The sequence below is a fragment of the Calliphora vicina genome, chromosome 3 (assembly GCF_958450345.1).
Source record: "Calliphora vicina chromosome 3, idCalVici1.1, whole genome shotgun sequence".
NCBI lineage: Eukaryota > Metazoa > Arthropoda > Insecta > Diptera > Calliphoridae > Calliphora > Calliphora vicina.
In genome coordinates, this window is record NC_088782.1 from 15843683 (window position 1) to 15860170 (window position 16488).

The 16488-nt window shown below is 29.9% G+C and overlaps 6 protein-coding genes across 6 annotated transcripts in view; 3 read left to right on the top strand and 3 right to left on the bottom strand.

Moving 5' to 3' along the window:
- The window catches only part of LOC135953171 (putative uncharacterized protein DDB_G0282133), a 37012-nt gene extending 31666 nt beyond the window's left edge, over window positions 1-5346 (bottom strand). Inside the window, exon 1 of the mRNA XM_065502892.1 lies at window positions 5114-5346. The gene's annotated coding sequence lies outside the window, so the exon portion shown is untranslated. The remainder of the gene's footprint in view (window positions 1-5113) is intronic.
- Window positions 42-1527, top strand: LOC135954252 (putative uncharacterized protein DDB_G0271982). The gene has a single exon (XM_065504332.1). The coding sequence runs from the start codon at window positions 81-83 to the stop codon at window positions 1428-1430; it is 1350 nt and encodes a 449-aa protein (XP_065360404.1). The 5' UTR covers window positions 42-80; the 3' UTR covers window positions 1431-1527.
- Window positions 5347-7782: 2436 nt separating the features above from the next.
- Window positions 7783-8742, bottom strand: LOC135954102 (uncharacterized). Its single transcript, XM_065504168.1, has 2 exons — window positions 8380-8742; window positions 7783-8324 (listed from the first exon to the last, which is right to left on the bottom strand). Exons 1-2 carry the CDS (start codon window positions 8740-8742, stop codon window positions 7896-7898), a joined length of 792 nt encoding a protein of 263 aa, XP_065360240.1. The 3' UTR covers window positions 7783-7895.
- Window positions 8743-10645: 1903 nt separating this feature from the next.
- Window positions 10646-11578, top strand: Use1 (Vesicle transport protein Use1). The gene is made up of 2 exons (XM_065505222.1): window positions 10646-10898; window positions 10990-11578. Exons 1-2 carry the CDS (start codon window positions 10756-10758, stop codon window positions 11564-11566), a joined length of 720 nt encoding a protein of 239 aa, XP_065361294.1. The 5' UTR covers window positions 10646-10755; the 3' UTR covers window positions 11567-11578.
- A 1371-nt stretch (window positions 11579-12949) lies between these two features.
- On the top strand, window positions 12950-14008 carry RpL18 (ribosomal protein L18). The gene is made up of 3 exons (XM_065506514.1): window positions 12950-12985; window positions 13137-13223; window positions 13350-14008. Exons 1-3 carry the CDS (start codon window positions 12983-12985, stop codon window positions 13824-13826), a joined length of 567 nt encoding a protein of 188 aa, XP_065362586.1. The 5' UTR covers window positions 12950-12982; the 3' UTR covers window positions 13827-14008.
- BHD (Birt-Hogg-Dube) lies at window positions 13949-16121 on the bottom strand. The gene is made up of 5 exons (XM_065506513.1): window positions 15660-16121; window positions 15071-15595; window positions 14754-15012; window positions 14267-14369; window positions 13949-14207 (listed from the first exon to the last, which is right to left on the bottom strand). The coding sequence occupies exons 1-5, from the start codon at window positions 16047-16049 to the stop codon at window positions 14087-14089; spliced, it is 1398 nt and encodes a 465-aa protein (XP_065362585.1). The 5' UTR covers window positions 16050-16121; the 3' UTR covers window positions 13949-14086.
- Window positions 16122-16488: the final 367 nt, after the last annotated feature.

Genomic DNA, 16488 nt, shown 5'->3' on the forward strand with positions numbered 1-16488 from the left:
TAGTTTTCTTAGATCACAGCAAATTTTCTAATCACTTTTAATTTTCTTTTATTTTTATTTTTTAGAAATGCTTAATTATTATGCTCATGTCGTTAATGACATCGGCAGCTACTTTTGAAGAATATAGCAGCATTGATAATAGTGGTGGTGACTACTTTAATGGCTTTAAACCGTTTGGCACCAGATTAATTAAAAGGCGCTCGACCAACCAAGAAAAGAGAGACATTAGTTTGTCGTACGCTGCAACTAACATTAATAATAAAGAAGGAACCCAAGTGAAAACAATAACAGTCATAAAAAATTTAAATGATAAAAATGAAAAACTTAAAATTGATCCAAAGCTACACAAAAATGAGAATTGGGCGGAAGCTTTTAAGGATAACTTTGATTCGTATGGTATTATACCGGATGTGCCTGATGTAGATGATCTCTTTGAGTATGTAAATAAAAAACATAATAATGATAAGGAGAAGGAGAAAGTGAAGAAAAATGAAGCAAAATTTGAAGATAAAAAAGGTTTTGGAGATAGGAAAGGCAGGGAGGAGATTACAACAACAAGACCAAATCAAAAATTACGTCCTAAAGAAATAGAAAAACCTGTCACGGAAATTTCGGCCGAAATATCGGAAGAGATAACGGAGAAAATGAGAGAGGTAGAAAAAATTAAAGGTGATGCTGAGTTATTGCCTAATTTCAATAGTAGTCGCTTAAAAGTTCGTGAATCGTTAATAAGTTTAAATTATTCTACGCCAGAACATTCGGTTCATCAATATTTCGATAATTATGTACAGTTAAGTCCTGGTATCAAAACTTTAGATGGCTATGATTATCCAAAGCCGTGTGTTCATTCCCAGCCGATAGGAAGTGTAGCAGTAGCAACACCATCTGGTAAAACCTATAACATACCCGGTAATAATAACTCATATATTAATCCGTATTTGGCTCCAGCAATAACGAGACGGCCTCAGATTGTACAACAACAACCTACACAAGCATCTCCATCAAACGTTCCCGTTTTCCCCGTTAATTCATTAGTACCACCATTGCAACAACAGCAAAATAATAACAATCCAACACTCAATAATTTTCTACCACAACAAAATTCGGCGGCTGGCGGTGCCCAACTACCAAATAATTCTTTGCAACCGCCATTATTTCAGAATAATTTTCAAACCAATCAACAACAGCAGCCACCACAACAAAATCAACAACAGCAGCCACAACAAGGTCAAACTACATTTATATCTACTAGCCAACGTCCTTACGTTTCTCCAAATATACGTTCGGGTCTAAGTGGTGTCAGTAGAGGTCCAGGTTCTAATTCGAATGGAAATGTTTATCAAAACGCTCAACCTGGTTATCGTATTAATACATTCAATAATGGCTTTCGAAAGCCAAATCTTTTTCGTTCACGTGGTCTAAAGTATTAAATTTCTTTTTATTCTAATTTAGATTTTTATAGCTATAAGTTTAGAATAATTAGTTATTCGTTTACATTTTATATAAAAAAAATATTACAAAAACATACAGCTACGTTTTTTATTTGTATATTATTAAATTCTTACAGCCCTTCTCAATGCCCTTTTAATTAAATATGTATAGTAATTGGATTTTTTGATAGACTTGTAACTACAGTGAATGTCACTTAAAATCGTATACCATCATAGTCAAATTTTATTCATTAGTTTTAGAAAGTTGATGTTTTGGAAATATTTTAAAATGCTATTCTTATATTGTGTGTGCTATTACCTATCAGAAACTTGGGTATAATTTTAATTGCCCTTATCCACAAATAAAAAAATTGGGTAAGACTGTCAGTGCCCAGAATATCAACGCTTCATTTAAAATCGTAAAGGCACTAAAAAATAGCAAATGATACCCTACAAAGTATTAGGATTATTTAATATTAACATTTTTTTTAATTTTTAAAGTTTTAATTATAATTTAATATAATTGTACGAATTTAAGTGAAATATGAATTTCGTGATGTTCTTTAATTTTCATCAATATTTTTTTAACGAATTGAGGTTTTGTGTTAACTTTTTTGTTGAAATACATAGTTTTTGTTCCAATTAATAAAATGACTTTTCATTTTTTATATAATCACCTATTATTGCCTGTATAATTTCATAATATTTAAAAAAAAAATATGTTGTACGATTTTGAGTGACACTCACTGTATGTATCTAGTTACTCTTAACTTTATATAATTTTATAAAAAAAAAACTGTGTTTTGGTTTATTTCTTTCCCTATTAATACAGCAATTAAGGCAAACAATTTTATAAAAAGTTAAAATTCAGCCAAACACTTTAAAATTTAAAAAAAATTCTTCTGTTAGGGTAAAAAAATAAAATTGTTGTTTGATTTATGCCCGTAATTTCAACAAATAGGTATCTACGGTGTAAAATAACCAGTAGATAAATTTACCTAAACGGTAACTTGGCATTGATTTCAAATTACCAAATATTTTTACTCCATAAGTAACTAGCACTAATAGATATCTATTTGTTGAAATTACGGGAATTAAAATCGTTTTTACGGGTTTTTGTTGACTTCTCTGTATATATACTAGGGTATTCAATTAATCGGGTTTCTGGTTTAATCGGTTAATCGAGCAAATAATTAACCGAGGTTTATATTTATTCGGTTAATAATCGGTTAATTTAAAATTATTCGATTAACCGAATAATTTCTATTTTCATTTTAAATTGAAAATACAACAACGAATTTTGTGTACAAAAACATAAAAAACAGCAAATAAGGTATTTGAGATAATTTTTTTAAACATATCGCCTATTTGCTGCAACAACGTCATAACTTAAAATCCGTGTTTTATGAACTGTTCTATAATCTTTCATATAGTTTCATCAGTTTTCAAAAAAGTCAATTATTTTTTGTGTGAGAGTGTTTTTTTGTTGTAAACATCAAAATTAAAATTCATGTTTTCTCGTATATTTGATAAGTAAAAATTTGGGTTTAATACAGATTAGAAAGATATTAACATCTACTATTTATATTTCTGAAATCGCATGATTTGTATAATTTAAACGATTTTTTTCTTTAGATTTAATAAAACTTTTCTTGGAAAAAAACTCTCTCTCTGATTGTATATGTTGGAGAAATCAAAAGCATGATAAGGAATATTCATTTTTGAATTGTTTTAGATTTTGATCAATTTAATAGTTTCGTTTAGTTATGATAAAAGACTCATTTCAAAAAAAGTTTCGTCCATACATGTAAATACAAACAAAGTTTCAAATACATGCAAATTAAATATGTCAGTTGTTATACATACTCACTAATCATGTTTATTGGATGTTCAAAAATATCTAATTTTAATTTGAAATTTGTCTTTGAATTGAAATGGAAAAATAAATACAAAAAAATTGTTTAAAGTGCAAAAAAAAAGGAATTTCGGTTAATCGGTTAATCGAAACAAATTAATCGGTTTATTTGTTATTTGAAAATCGGCAATTTCAAATTATTCGAACAGTTAACCGTCCAAAATTAATCGGTTAACCGATTAACGGTTAATCGATTGAATACCCTAATATATACAGTAAGTTATATATAAATATTGCACATTATTTGTCAAAAATTAACAATATTTTAACATAACCTTTCTTTCCTTATTAATTGTTATATGAAATATGAAAATTTCAAACAAAAAAGTATAAAATATAAAAACAGTAGTTTTATTTAAATGTTTTTTACGGTTTTTTATTTAGGACTGATAAATGAAGTGCGCACGAAAAAAAATGGCGATGACGTTTATCGTAATAAAATTGAAATTCATTAAGGAATTATTTTATATTTATTATTTTATTAACATAAATCTCTAAAAAAAAATCAGAAAAAACAAAATCTGAATTACCCATTTTAAAGATATTGTAGCATCTTCAGTACATTTTTTTTTGGAGTTGCACACATTTTTCGAATCTTTTTTACAATTTTAGCACTATTAGTACTTTTCAATTATTTTAAATAATGCCCAAAACTGTTTAGTTGGACAGAGTACGAAGCATTTTAACAAAAATAGCTTTCCTCCATACTTTATTTTACTTTTTTAAAATTCCTTATTATTAATTAGTATAAGTTTCAGCAAGTCATTTCAGATTGTAGTGATAAATGTAAAAACTACAACGGCATCAATAAAATAAAACTGTTTAGTTGGACAGAGTACGAAGCATTTTAACAAAAATAGCTTTCCTCCATACTTTATTTTACTTTTTTAAAATTCCTTATTATTAATTAGTATAAGTTTCAGCAAGCCATTTCAGATTGTAGTGATAAATGTAAAAACTACAACGGCATCAATAAAATATAAGCAATTAAAAGGATAAGGTAATAAGACAAAAGAAGTTTTACTGAATTATTAACCTTTTTACAGCCCATAGTGAAACTCTACGTGACTAGTGTAATGTGACATAAATTTACTATTGATACACCGGATTCATGTAAATGTATGAATTGCCTTTACATCCTATATAGACGTACATAAGGTATTTATCCGTTTCAGAACATTTTAAGAAATTTGGCATATATTTTTAGTGCATATTTTTGCCTGTAAAAAAATTATGAAGATATAAACTGTTACTGGGATCTTGATTTGTTCCCTTAAGGACAAAATATGCATAAACAAATCGATTAAAATGTTCTAAAACTGATACATACATACCTTATGTACGCTCCCATAAGACGTAGAGGTTTCTATGGTTGTAACTTTTAAGCGCAATTATGTTTGTTTCTTTCAGATTTGTTTATGTAAATAAAAGTCAGATTTGTTGATCTAAAATTTATTCTTGATGTTTACTCATGAAATTTACATGGCTAGGTCAATTTCACATGGGAGTTGTCAACTAAACTGTACATGTAACTTCATTAAATATCTACGTAATAAATGTATACACTTAATTAATGTAGATACATATTATGTCCATATATTAAAAAAAATACAAAATCAATACGATGCAAAAACAACTACACTCATTCGACGTTTTGAGACTCCGCTGACAGGCAGTATTTTATTTTTTTTTTGTTTTTTCATTGATAAGTTTCTTTATGTGCATTCTTTTAGTTTTACTCAAGATTTCCTTAGCTAACTTTACTTACCAAATTCTTAAGAAAACCTCAAAATATTTAAAAATAAGCCACAACACAAGAAAATGCCTTAAATTATTCTTTTCTATATTTATTTGCTATTTTTGCTGCAGTTTAACCAGATAAAAAATGTTTTATTTTTATGAAATACCGCAAATTGTTTTATCGTAATTGGGGAAAAAAATTTCTAGTGAAAAAAAAATGGCGACACTATACACACAGTTGTATTGACGTACGACAGTGGTTGACCATAATGCTAATTTGGAGATTTTTCGATCAAATCTAGCGATTTTTCAACAAGCAGATTTAGATTTATTCAGTTAATAATCGGTTAATTTAAAATTATTCGATTAACCCAATAATGTCTATTTTAATTTTATATTGAAAATACAACCACGAATTTTGTGTACAAAAACATAAAAAACAAACAAAACATAACAATTCAACCAAAAAATAATAGCAAATAAGGTATTTGAAATCATTTTTGTATACAAAAAACTAAATTTTTTTAGGATTTTAGTGAGATCTTCTGAAATAATCTTTTAAAAAAAAGAATATAATTTAATTTTTTTCCTCTTAAACGATTTTTTTCTTTAGATTTAATAAAACTTGACTTGGAAAAAACTCTATCGATGATTGTAGATGTTGGAGAAATCGAAAGCATGATAAAGAATATCCAATATCTCAGCTTTTTTTAGTTTTTTCTAAGTTTTTTCAAATATTTTGGATTGTTTTAAATATTGAATACTTTTGATAGTTTCGTTAAGTTCTGTACATGTAAATGCAAACAAAGTTTCAAATACATGTAAATTAAATATGTCAGTTGTTATTCTCACTAAACATTTTTCTTGGATGTTTGAAAAAATATATAATTTTAATTTGAAATTTGTATTTGAATTGAAATGGAAAAATAAATACAAAAAGATAAGTTATAGTGCAAAAAAAGGAATTTCGGTTAATCGACACAAATTAATCGGTTTATTTGTTATTTGAAAATCGGCAATTTTAAATTATTCGTACAGTTAACCGTCCAAAATTAATCGGTTAACCGATTAACGGTTAATCGATTGAATACCCTAGTAATAATGTTCAAATAGGATTGAATATATTTTAATTATACTAGCTGTCCCGGCAAACGTTGTTCTACCATAGCTCACACAAAGTTTGAAGACTCCCACTATAATAGTATTATATAATACATTTTTATTTCGTATGGGAGGTGCCATGCCCATTGTACCTATATAGGTCAATTGTGAATCTAAACCATCCAGGGACCCACTCAAACACACACACTAAAATTCATTGAAATCGGCCCAGCCGTTAAGGAGGAGTTCAGTTACTAACACACGTACAGAAGAATTATCTTCTTATATATAAATAGGCCACACGTTTTTTTGTGGTACATTTTAAAGTATGTCATTGTCCACCAATATTGATGAAAAATATATGGTTTTAAAGGTTATTTTCTCTAGATGTGCACAATGTATATTTTTCCAACATTCTTTCCAGGCGATCCTAGTACTTATAATTATATATTGGCGGCAAAAAATTATTTTTTTGCTTGAAATGGCGGATTTATGTTAATCGTTTTCAATAATTACATATATCCTGTTTGCTAAAAATAATAATGCACACTGTCTCATCATTAAGCCACCTCCCTGAACCTCCTAATGAATTATAATTATATCCACAGCATCAAAAGACAAAATGCCACGTCCTGCTGAAATGCTTATGAGTAGAAAATTACGCACCAAATTACCATGTTACAGATAATTTAAAACCGAAATTGGTAAATCGAAAAAAAAATGAATTTTTAAAACATAAACAATTAATGGGTCGATTATGGATGGCAACCGAACTTCAGTTGCGTTGCCAGAGGACAATCAATTTATCAACAGAAATGATAGCTCCAGTTGCCATCTGTAATATCATTTAGGCAACTGACAACGCTACTGGGGGGTTATTATGTAATTCGATTCGAATCTAACGAAACATTTTCGAAATACAATGTATAAAGCATACAAATTCGAACGAGAGGAGTTACATAATAACCCTCCTGAAGGTTCATCGAAAAATTACAATAGAAATTCAGTTACTTTAAAACCAATTTAAATAGGTGAATATATATTTCAAAATAAATCCAATGTCAGTTTGGTTTAAAGGTAAAATTTTGAAAAAATGTAAGGAACCAAGATCATTTTTGATAGAGGATGAAAAGGGTGTAGTATACAGAAGAAATAGGCAACACATAATAAAGACAACAGCTCGGAAATCCAACAATTTTATGAACAAATCTATGAAAAAACATAGTTTTAATTATAACAATAATAATGAAAATATTTATTTTGATTTTAGTGATAAAAATAATTCAATGATAAATAATGAAAATAATAATATGAAGCACAACGAAAATAATGAAAATATTTCTAATAATGAATTTTATACATCAAAATATGGTAGAAGAATAATTTATGTTTGCTAAAAATAAAACTCCCTGAACCTCCTAACGAATTATAATTATATCCACGTTTTACATTAGAAAATGTCACTCTAATTTTCATATAAACTCAAAAACCCAAATAGTTTGTTTCTTTTTCATTTGGAATACTGCTATTTATCTCAAAAAATTACTATTTCTTAAAACATATTTAATAACTAAAATAATAATTGTTCATATAATTCATTTGTGGTTCACTTTTAAGTATGAAAAAAAAAAAAAAAAAAACGTGAAAAATATTTTTGTATTAGTGGTCGAATTTTGACCACCCGGCGGTCATAGTAATAAATAAATCGATCAACCTCCGGTAACGTCCTTTATGTATTCATCCATAATATCTCGTGCCAAAGAATTTGAAGTAACTGGTTTGCGTTTGGGTGGAAGAGGCTGTATATGAGGTAGACGCATACCATTAACAGCATTTAAACTAAGGCTTTCGTCATCACTATCAATAATAGCGGATATGGGACGTTTATTAGAGTTTACAGCGGGCTGAGAAGTAGTAGTCGTCCCTTTGCTTGTTGAAGGATGTTGCGAATGTCTTCTAACTACATCAGACTCTTGGCTCGAAGAGTCTGATGTAAGAGATATTGGTTTGGCAATAACTTTGGCTGAATGTCCACTGTGGTTATTTTGCTCAAAGCTACTTGATGTTATACTAACAATGCTCTCTCTACCATTTTCTAGGGAACGGTCGGATGTAGTCGCTGAATTTTGTTGATTCTCCTGCAGTATAGAGTTTTTATTAGTAATAGGAAAGTATCTTGGATATTTGGCTTACAGAAATGACATTGCCTGGTGTTGTGTTCATAAATTTACCAGAATTTATACTATGGTTATTTCGCTCAATGGAACTTGTTCTGCCACTGTCGAATGTTACCGACACAGCAGACGACACATCACTTGTTTTAAATGTGGATAGTGAGCCGTCGTGTAAACGGGTTTTACGCAATTCATGCAATTTGCGTGCTTTTTTTAATTTTTTATTGTATAATTTCGTAACTTCATGTTTACATGACCGGCACACAAGTTCAGTTCGTAGAAAATCTACATTCCTTTTATGTATAAAATGTATTATAGCATCATCATCGATTAAAACTCCATCATTAAGAGGATGATGTAGTATGGGACAAATCCTGCCCATTTCCGAAGATATTAAGTTGGTAATTTATTGTTAGTATATTAATATAATAAATGAAATGAAAATAATATGACACTGGAATTATTTTTATTTAGTTGCGTATATATTTTCATGAATAAAATATAAACAAATAATTTTAATACAAAAGGCGCAAAATATAAAACACAGTTGAACAATATCATTCATCGTACAATGATAACACAGCTTTTTTTAATTCACCACTCAGGGTTGTATTATGTTCATGATTGAACACGGGTCGTTATACAAATGTGGCCGTTAAAATTGTAAAATTCTCGAAATTGTTTTGATCCAATTAGGGTGCCTTTTAGGGTATTCAATTAATCGGGTTTCTGGTTTAATCGGTTAATCGACTGAATAATTAATCGGGGTTTAGATTTATTCGGTTAATATAAAATTATTCGATTAATCGAATAATTTCTATTTTAATTTTAAACTGAAAATACAATCACGAATTTTGTGTACAAAAACAAACATAACAATGCAACCAAAAAATAGCAAATATGGTATTTGAGATCCTTTTTGTATACACATGTGACTTTTTTAGGATTTTTATGAGATCTTCTAAAAGTCAGTTGTTATACATACTCACTAAACATATTTCTTGGATGTTCGAAAAAAATATGTAATTTTAATTTGAAATTTGTATTTGAATTTTCGTACACTTTTAAGTATGTTATTGTCCACCAATATTGATGAAACATATATGGTTTAAAAGGGTATTTTCTCTAGATGTGCACAATATATATTTTTTTAAAAAAATCTTTCCATAAAAGTGGTAAAAAGCGTTTTAAATTTGCTTGAAAAACAACAACAAGATGTTTATGCACATCTAAATAAACGTTTATTTGTACACAAACATGAAAAATATTTTTTCGTATATTCAAAAGTAACTGTATAATTTCGTTATCAGTGGTCGAATTTTGACCACCAGGCGATCCTAGTGTATATAAAGATAACGATAAAACCATATTATAATTCAAAAAACTAGTTGCAGTTTAAAAACGTTCCCACGACAGCCGGTTCTACGCAACGGAATGACCCGAGTTCACTCGGCGTAGGGCTGTCAACTCAGCAAACACTGCTGCTACAACAACATAAGTTTAAAAAGAGTATGGACATCTATTTTGAGAAAAAATATATATCATGATATAAAAAGGTAGTTTCATATTCAAATTCCACTTTCGAATTAGGGTTCTACAGTTGAAACTTTTAGACTTTTGCTATTTATTTATTCATTTACTTCGTATTTGTATTTTTTGTCTATTATCGAATTTTCAGCCTATTTTAACGAAAAATTGGTTGCTAAATTTACTGATGAAAAAATATTTTTTTTTTAAATTTTTAAAATAAAAATATCGACTTATCGATTTTTTAAGTCAGTCTACTTTTTGGCAAAACGGATCGATTATTCGACCTTAAATCGACTTTCAACAAAAAGTGTAATTCCAAGGCAGCACATAATTCACATATAAGATTTTAAAAATTAAACATGTACTTCTCATATAAGACTTAAAATTGAAAGTTTTAGCAGTAATCTTATTCAGATTTTGCTACGAAATGTGAGTCGTACTTTTACGGGTGATATAAAATGATCACAGTTACCATGTTCTATATTAATTTTTAAAAGTAAAAATTAATTCAAAGTATAAAGAATTGGAAATTCAAATTTAATATGGTAACATATTAAAATGGTTACATAGTGAATTTAAACAAATAAATTGAAAACATACTATTTTCATGTTTATATAGTGTTTTATAAAAAAGTGGTTCTTCAATATAAAAAATATATTTGGCGATTTTGAGATTATATTTAACGGAATTCGATGTTAAGCGTTATCAGCACTGCTCGTTGTACGAGGAATTAGTTCTCAGTGAATATTTAGTAGAATTTTGCAAATTTTGACATTTTATTATGACGTGTTTGTTTACAATTAAAAATAAAAAACTACTTATAATTAAGGAAAATATTTTAGAAACTATTAGTATTCAATTAAAATGGCCACTAAGCTAAATGTTAATATACGTACATTATTAGCCAATTGTGAAGAACTGGCTAAGGAAGAAGTGAATTTTTGGCGTTTGAAGAAATTTATCAAGTCATTGGATACTATGATCGTGGAACTTAAAAATATGGAAGAGTAAGTTCAATCAACAGTAAAAAGTTCAATGTTAGATACATTGAACTTTTTACTGTTGATTGAACGCTAATGAGTTGTTTGTTTATTTTAGTTCATACAGCAGCGAAAAAATTCCTGATTATACAAAAAGACTGCAAGATTTAAAGGCAATTACCAATTATATAGACAGTCCACCACCAGCCAACCGCTTAAGGTCAACTAGGATAAGAGGTGGAGCCTCTGAGGCAGGAGATGATGCTCTTAAAGAAATGAACCAACTGCAATCATCAAAGCAGTATGCAGATTTACGTAAAGAATTATTACAAGATGATTCACTGAGGAGACGCAAACCCTTAGAAGAAGGTGCCAGTGGCGAGCAAAGTGAAGCTGTTAAATATATAAGAGAAAACCAGGAAATGATTACCGAGCACATGTTGTCCTTAACGAGAAATCTCAGGGAACAGACGGAAACTGCAAATAGAATTATTAAGAAAGATACCGAAATGGTATCACGTTCTGCTGGGATGGCAGATCGTAATATTGGTGCCCTAAACAAAGAAACTGAAAAATTAGAGGACCATTCTCGTAATGCATGGAAATGTTGGATGTGGCTGATGATAGTATTTGTAATAGGGACATTTATAGCAATGGTTTTATTTATGAAAATAGTAAAAAAGAAGAAATATTAAGCAAAGACAAAATTATTGTTATTCTTTAGGGTAGTTTTAGTCATAAATCTGGCTCAAGGCTTTTATATTGATCACCAGCTTTTGTTCAAGCAAATTCAAATATCTAAGTATTATCAGGGGCCGAATTACCGCATTCGATATCGAGTAAAAGTTATCGTAATTATCTTATTGAAGATTATGGCTTCAATATTGATCAAGAAATTTAAAACACTTTTTTCAATACGATAGCTTATTCGATCACAAAATCCGTAATTCGGCATTTTATTATGTTTACTATCAGCCCAATTATGAATAAAAAATTCCGCGGGAGTTTTTTCCCATTGAATTTGAATAGGAAAAATTAGAAAAGGGAAAAAACTCCAGGGGAATTTTTATTCATAAGTGGGCTGTATATATCTAGCAAAAAATTTCATACTATTTTATGGTATTATAGTATAGTATTTTACTATAATTTCAATGCAATAGCTAATTTGATCACGAATGCGGTAAGTCGGCCTTAGGGAAATAGTCAAATTATATTTTTTTAAATTAAATCCCTTTTAGTTTTCTTAGCAGAATTGAAGCTTGCTTTTCTTATTTTTATAATAAATTGAACTCGAGCTTAAATAATATCTAAATTAAAAATGCCATAAACGTAATCTGAAGACGAAATCGACCAGAATACAAATAACTACTAATTCAAGACCATTCCAAACGAAATGTGGTGACAAGTCTAAATACATATTCACTTAGTCCTATAAAAAAAATTTAATTTATAACAGTCTTATTTGTTCGACAATTTAATTTAAAGTTAATTTTTTTCTTTTTAGAGAATTTAAATAAAAGCTGGTTTTAAAATTGTTTTTCATAATTAATTTATTTCATCTTGAAATAAGGGAATTGTTTTTTTTTACAGGATGCTTGGATATTTTACAATAACATACACGTTTTAGTATTATTCGGTATTCTTGAAATTTTGGCCCTAACAGATTATTCAGTCGGATTCTAATAATTTAAATTGGACTCTAATAATTTAAATTCAGCATACTTATAAAACTAATCGTTCATCAAAGAAAATAAATATTTATAAAAGGGATTGCTTTGCTTGTTTACTATTTTTTATTTTATTTCTATATATTAAATAATATAAACTACAATTACAAGTTTAAAAAAATCAACTCTGTATTAAATCATATAGACTCGGTAAATTTTATTTAAAAAAAATTTAATTATTAACACCATCAAGTATTTATACGATGGGTTTGTGTATTTGCTATACGCTGTAGCCAAGGTATAAACCTAATACGTTGCCATATTTATACGAAATTTGTACAAATGTCAACAGAATAAACTGCAGCCAACTTCGTATACAACAGAAATGTCAAGTTGACATTTGAGGGCTGCGAACTACGTCTCTTTCTTTTTCCGGTCGCCAAAATGGTAAGACTTGTAGTGAAAATTTTTTTAACAAAATTAAATTGTAAACAATCGTAAAAAAACAAAATGAAAAACTAAAGTGAATAGTGAAATCTTGCAAACGATTTAAAGCAATATGTGAATTAACAAATATTTTTTGTGTATTATTTTTCAGGGTATTGATATTAGCCACAAATACGATCGTAAGGTTCGCAGAACTGAGCCTAAATCCCAAGATGTTTACTTGCGTCTTTTGGTCAAGGTAAGTCGTAATGAAAGTGTAAAAACCCAGGAAAAACTGTTGTTTTTTGATTGTGTTGGACATTTTCATCGAAAATTTATTTAATGATTATGAAAATTGTTTTGACATTGTTTTTGTTTTTTTTAGTTGTACCGTTTCCTTCAACGCCGTACCAACAAAAAATTCAACCGCATCGTGTTGAAACGTTTGTTTATGAGCAAGACCAACAGGCCACCCATGTCATTGCAACGTGTGAGCCGTTTCTTCAAAGTCGCCAAGCAACCCGATTCCACCATTGTTATTGTTGGCACCGTCACCGATGACGTTCGTCTATTGACCGTCCCCAAAATGAGCGTCTGTGCTTTGCACGTCACCCAAACCGCTCGGGAACGCATCTTGAAGGCTGGTGGTGAAGTTATTACTTTCGATCAATTGGCCCTAAAGTCACCCACTGGCAAGAACTGTTTGTTGTTGCAAGGTAAGCGTACCGCACGTACTGCCTGCAAACACTTCGGCAAAGCTCCCGGTGTACCTCACTCTCACACTCGCCCCTATGTACGCTCCAAGGGACGTAAATTTGAACGTGCCCGTGGTCGTCGTTCAAGCTGTGGTTACAAGAAGTAAACAAATAACAAAAAGTTTTTTCTTTTTGTGTATAGTTACATTAATTAAGTTTGCTAATTAATATCCATCAATAAGGACAACAAAAAAATCTATTCAATAAGAACGTGAATAAAAGAAATCAGTTTACATGATTGTTCCCACAAACCAGCGAGTCTTGGTTGAAGGAGCATTTTTAAATAATACTCATGTGTTTTTTATTATTTATTATAAACATTTTTTATATAAACAAAAAGTGTTTTTGTTGTATTAAAGAAATAAATCTAGTGCAAGTGTGCACTCCAATAGTTTAGTAATGGTTGATCCTGAGGCTGGACACCTAATACTCGCTTTAATTTGGCCTGTCCATTGGTTGATTTGGCATGATTTAGACATATTACTTTGCTATGAAAACAAAAGGCGATTAAAATGATATTAATGAACTAATTAATTGTTTGTTATACTTTTTCCATTCCTCTACCAAGACTTTGGTATGTCGATTTAAAACCAACTCTGTGAAGCGAGTTTCATCAACAGCTTTTAACAATTTCACCAATAAATCGGGCACTAAAAGAATAAAAGTAAAAAAATGGATATTGTTATTACATATTAAGATGCATATATTCTCAAAGCCGATATGTGTGCATACTTTCATGAACAAATTAAAAATTTCTAAAGTTTTTCAAATACTTTAAGAACTACAATTTAATTGAAAGACCTAACTCAGTTGTTAAAAACATAAGTGATGAGAATATATTAGAAAAAAGTATGTGAAAGCAAAAACAAGCCTCGTATGTGTGATTTTTTTCTAGTTTCCGCTCTATGCAATGATAAAAAAAACACAGGTTTTTGAAAACTGAGTTAGGTCTTTGACAGAAGAGTTTGTAATCCATGTATATTTAACTATAGTATAAACTATAAGGACGAGACAGTGATACTTAATAAACTTACGTTTTGTTGGTACTGATCCTGGCCATTTTATGCAAACGTTGTTACCCAGAGATTCTTCCAAAAAATCTATTCGAAAAACAGATGAACTAGCCATGGGTACGGCGATTTCATTCGATATTGAGATAATTTTATAATCAGCACTAATGGAATGTTGATGCTGTGCATCTACCCTTATAAGAGTGTGCATTTGTTCGGGCAAAAGCTTCTTAAGACACATCATAAAATGAAAAGTACGTGCTGGATCTCCACGTACAATAATCTAAGAATATAATATTAAAAATATTTCATAATATTTGTATAACAATTATAATTAATACCTTAATACCGGTTAAAGCACAATAGCATATGGATGCAAACTCTGCCTTTCTAACCACCTGTTTGATATACCTTAGAGAATAAAATTCTTCTGCATCATCAAGTGTCTCGTATTTCTGTATCATTGGCAGTGTAGTTATGTTATATGTGAGTCTTTGTTGCGGTGGATGACTGCTACTTTGCGGCGGCAGCCAAGGAAGATTACCAAATGTTACATGTTCTGTTAAGAATCTTGATCCAGCCAACAAAAGCCAAGAGAAATGTGAGTGCAAAATGGCAAATACGTTTTCTTCTCCTGTTAGTTCTATTAGTGACCTGGGCGTTTGTACTAAAGGCTGTGAACCGGATAGCCTTCTTTGGCGCGTAGAACCCTTCAATTCCTCTTCATCTCTGATGCGTTTCGCTCCATTCTGCAACTCCGACGATATTTTACGTAAATGTTCTGCTAAGAACGGCTTGGTATTAAGTAAAAAGTATTTATCTTTCATAAGAATTATTATGGAAAATAATTGATAAAAACCTCGAGCCTGTAAAAAAAAGAGCGACAGTGTTATTTTGAATTTTGTAAAGTTCTTTGTATATAACTGTTACCTGCAAATCACTAACATGAAATGTGTGACTTAAAACATGACCCCTTGAAGTGTCTCCGAAAAATACAAAACCACCATCTTTGTTGTGATTTATTTCGCAACTTAAACTACGCACTGCTGCCTGTTTTACCAACGTTGCCACTTCTGGCAGCGCCGACTGTTGAGTACTTAGAAAAGTTGCTCCACTTTCATTATCTTTGCTATACAGTCCGTTTGTTTGTCCGATTGAGTTACAGGCAGCACATTGTTTGCCTGCTACACTATTCGAGGTTTGCAAAGCTGCCGCTGAATATAGTTCATCCAACTTTGTGTCTCTAAGGGTTTGTGTACTAAAAATAGCCGAAGGACCGTGAGCCTCACAAAAATGACACAATGAAATAACGGCATTCATGTGTGTTAAATATTAAAAATTATTTGTAAAAAAAAATTCTTATTTATGCTGGGTTTATTATTATGCCAACCAAAACAAACACAGCTGGTTACATTGTAAATGGTTTTCACATCAGTCAACTCAAGGCGAATCTATAGAAGGTGACGACAGAAGAACAGCTGTTTATTTTTTTTATTCAGTTGTTTAGACAAGTGAACTGTCAATTCACTTGTGTTTGTTGTGGCGAAAAATACAACAAACCCAAAAGCAAAAACAACCACAGGCAACTTTGACAGTTCACTTACCTTTTTACAAAAACAAAGTACCTGTTGTTTTTGTACATGTTGTATTTGTTGTAGTTCTGTCGTCACCTTCTATAGATTCGCCTTGAGTCAACTTCTATATACGATTTCATTTTTATTTATACTAAGTGTTAGCAATTTAGCGATTTTTATATGAC

What these genes read in the sequence shown, in the direction of transcription:
- LOC135954252 (XM_065504332.1), top strand. Translation starts at nt 81, where the DNA reads ATGCTCATGTCGTTAATGACATCGGCAGCTACTTTTGAAGAATATAGC.
- LOC135954102 (XM_065504168.1), bottom strand. Translation starts at nt 8,742, where the DNA reads ATGGGCAGGATTTGTCCCATACTACATCATCCTCTTAATGATGGAGTT. An exon ending in CACCAGGCAATGTCATTTCT is followed by an intron (nt 8,325 to 8,379) that starts GTAAGCCAAATA and finishes TCTATACTGCAG; the next exon opens with GAGAATCAACAAAATTCAGC.
- Use1 (XM_065505222.1), top strand. Translation starts at nt 10,756, where the DNA reads ATGGCCACTAAGCTAAATGTTAATATACGTACATTATTAGCCAATTGT. An exon ending in GAACTTAAAAATATGGAAGA is followed by an intron (nt 10,899 to 10,989) that starts GTAAGTTCAATC and finishes TGTTTATTTTAG; the next exon opens with TTCATACAGCAGCGAAAAAA.
- RpL18 (XM_065506514.1), top strand. An exon ending in ACTTGCGTCTTTTGGTCAAG is followed by an intron (nt 13,224 to 13,349) that starts GTAAGTCGTAAT and finishes TGTTTTTTTTAG; the next exon opens with TTGTACCGTTTCCTTCAACG.
- BHD (XM_065506513.1), bottom strand. Translation starts at nt 16,049, where the DNA reads ATGAATGCCGTTATTTCATTGTGTCATTTTTGTGAGGCTCACGGTCCT. An exon ending in AGGATCAGTACCAACAAAAC is followed by an intron (nt 14,370 to 14,753) that starts GTAAGTTTATTA and finishes TTATTCTTTTAG; the next exon opens with TGCCCGATTTATTGGTGAAA. An exon ending in TTGGTAGAGGAATGGAAAAA is followed by an intron (nt 14,208 to 14,266) that starts GTATAACAAACA and finishes TTGTTTTCATAG; the next exon opens with CAAAGTAATATGTCTAAATC.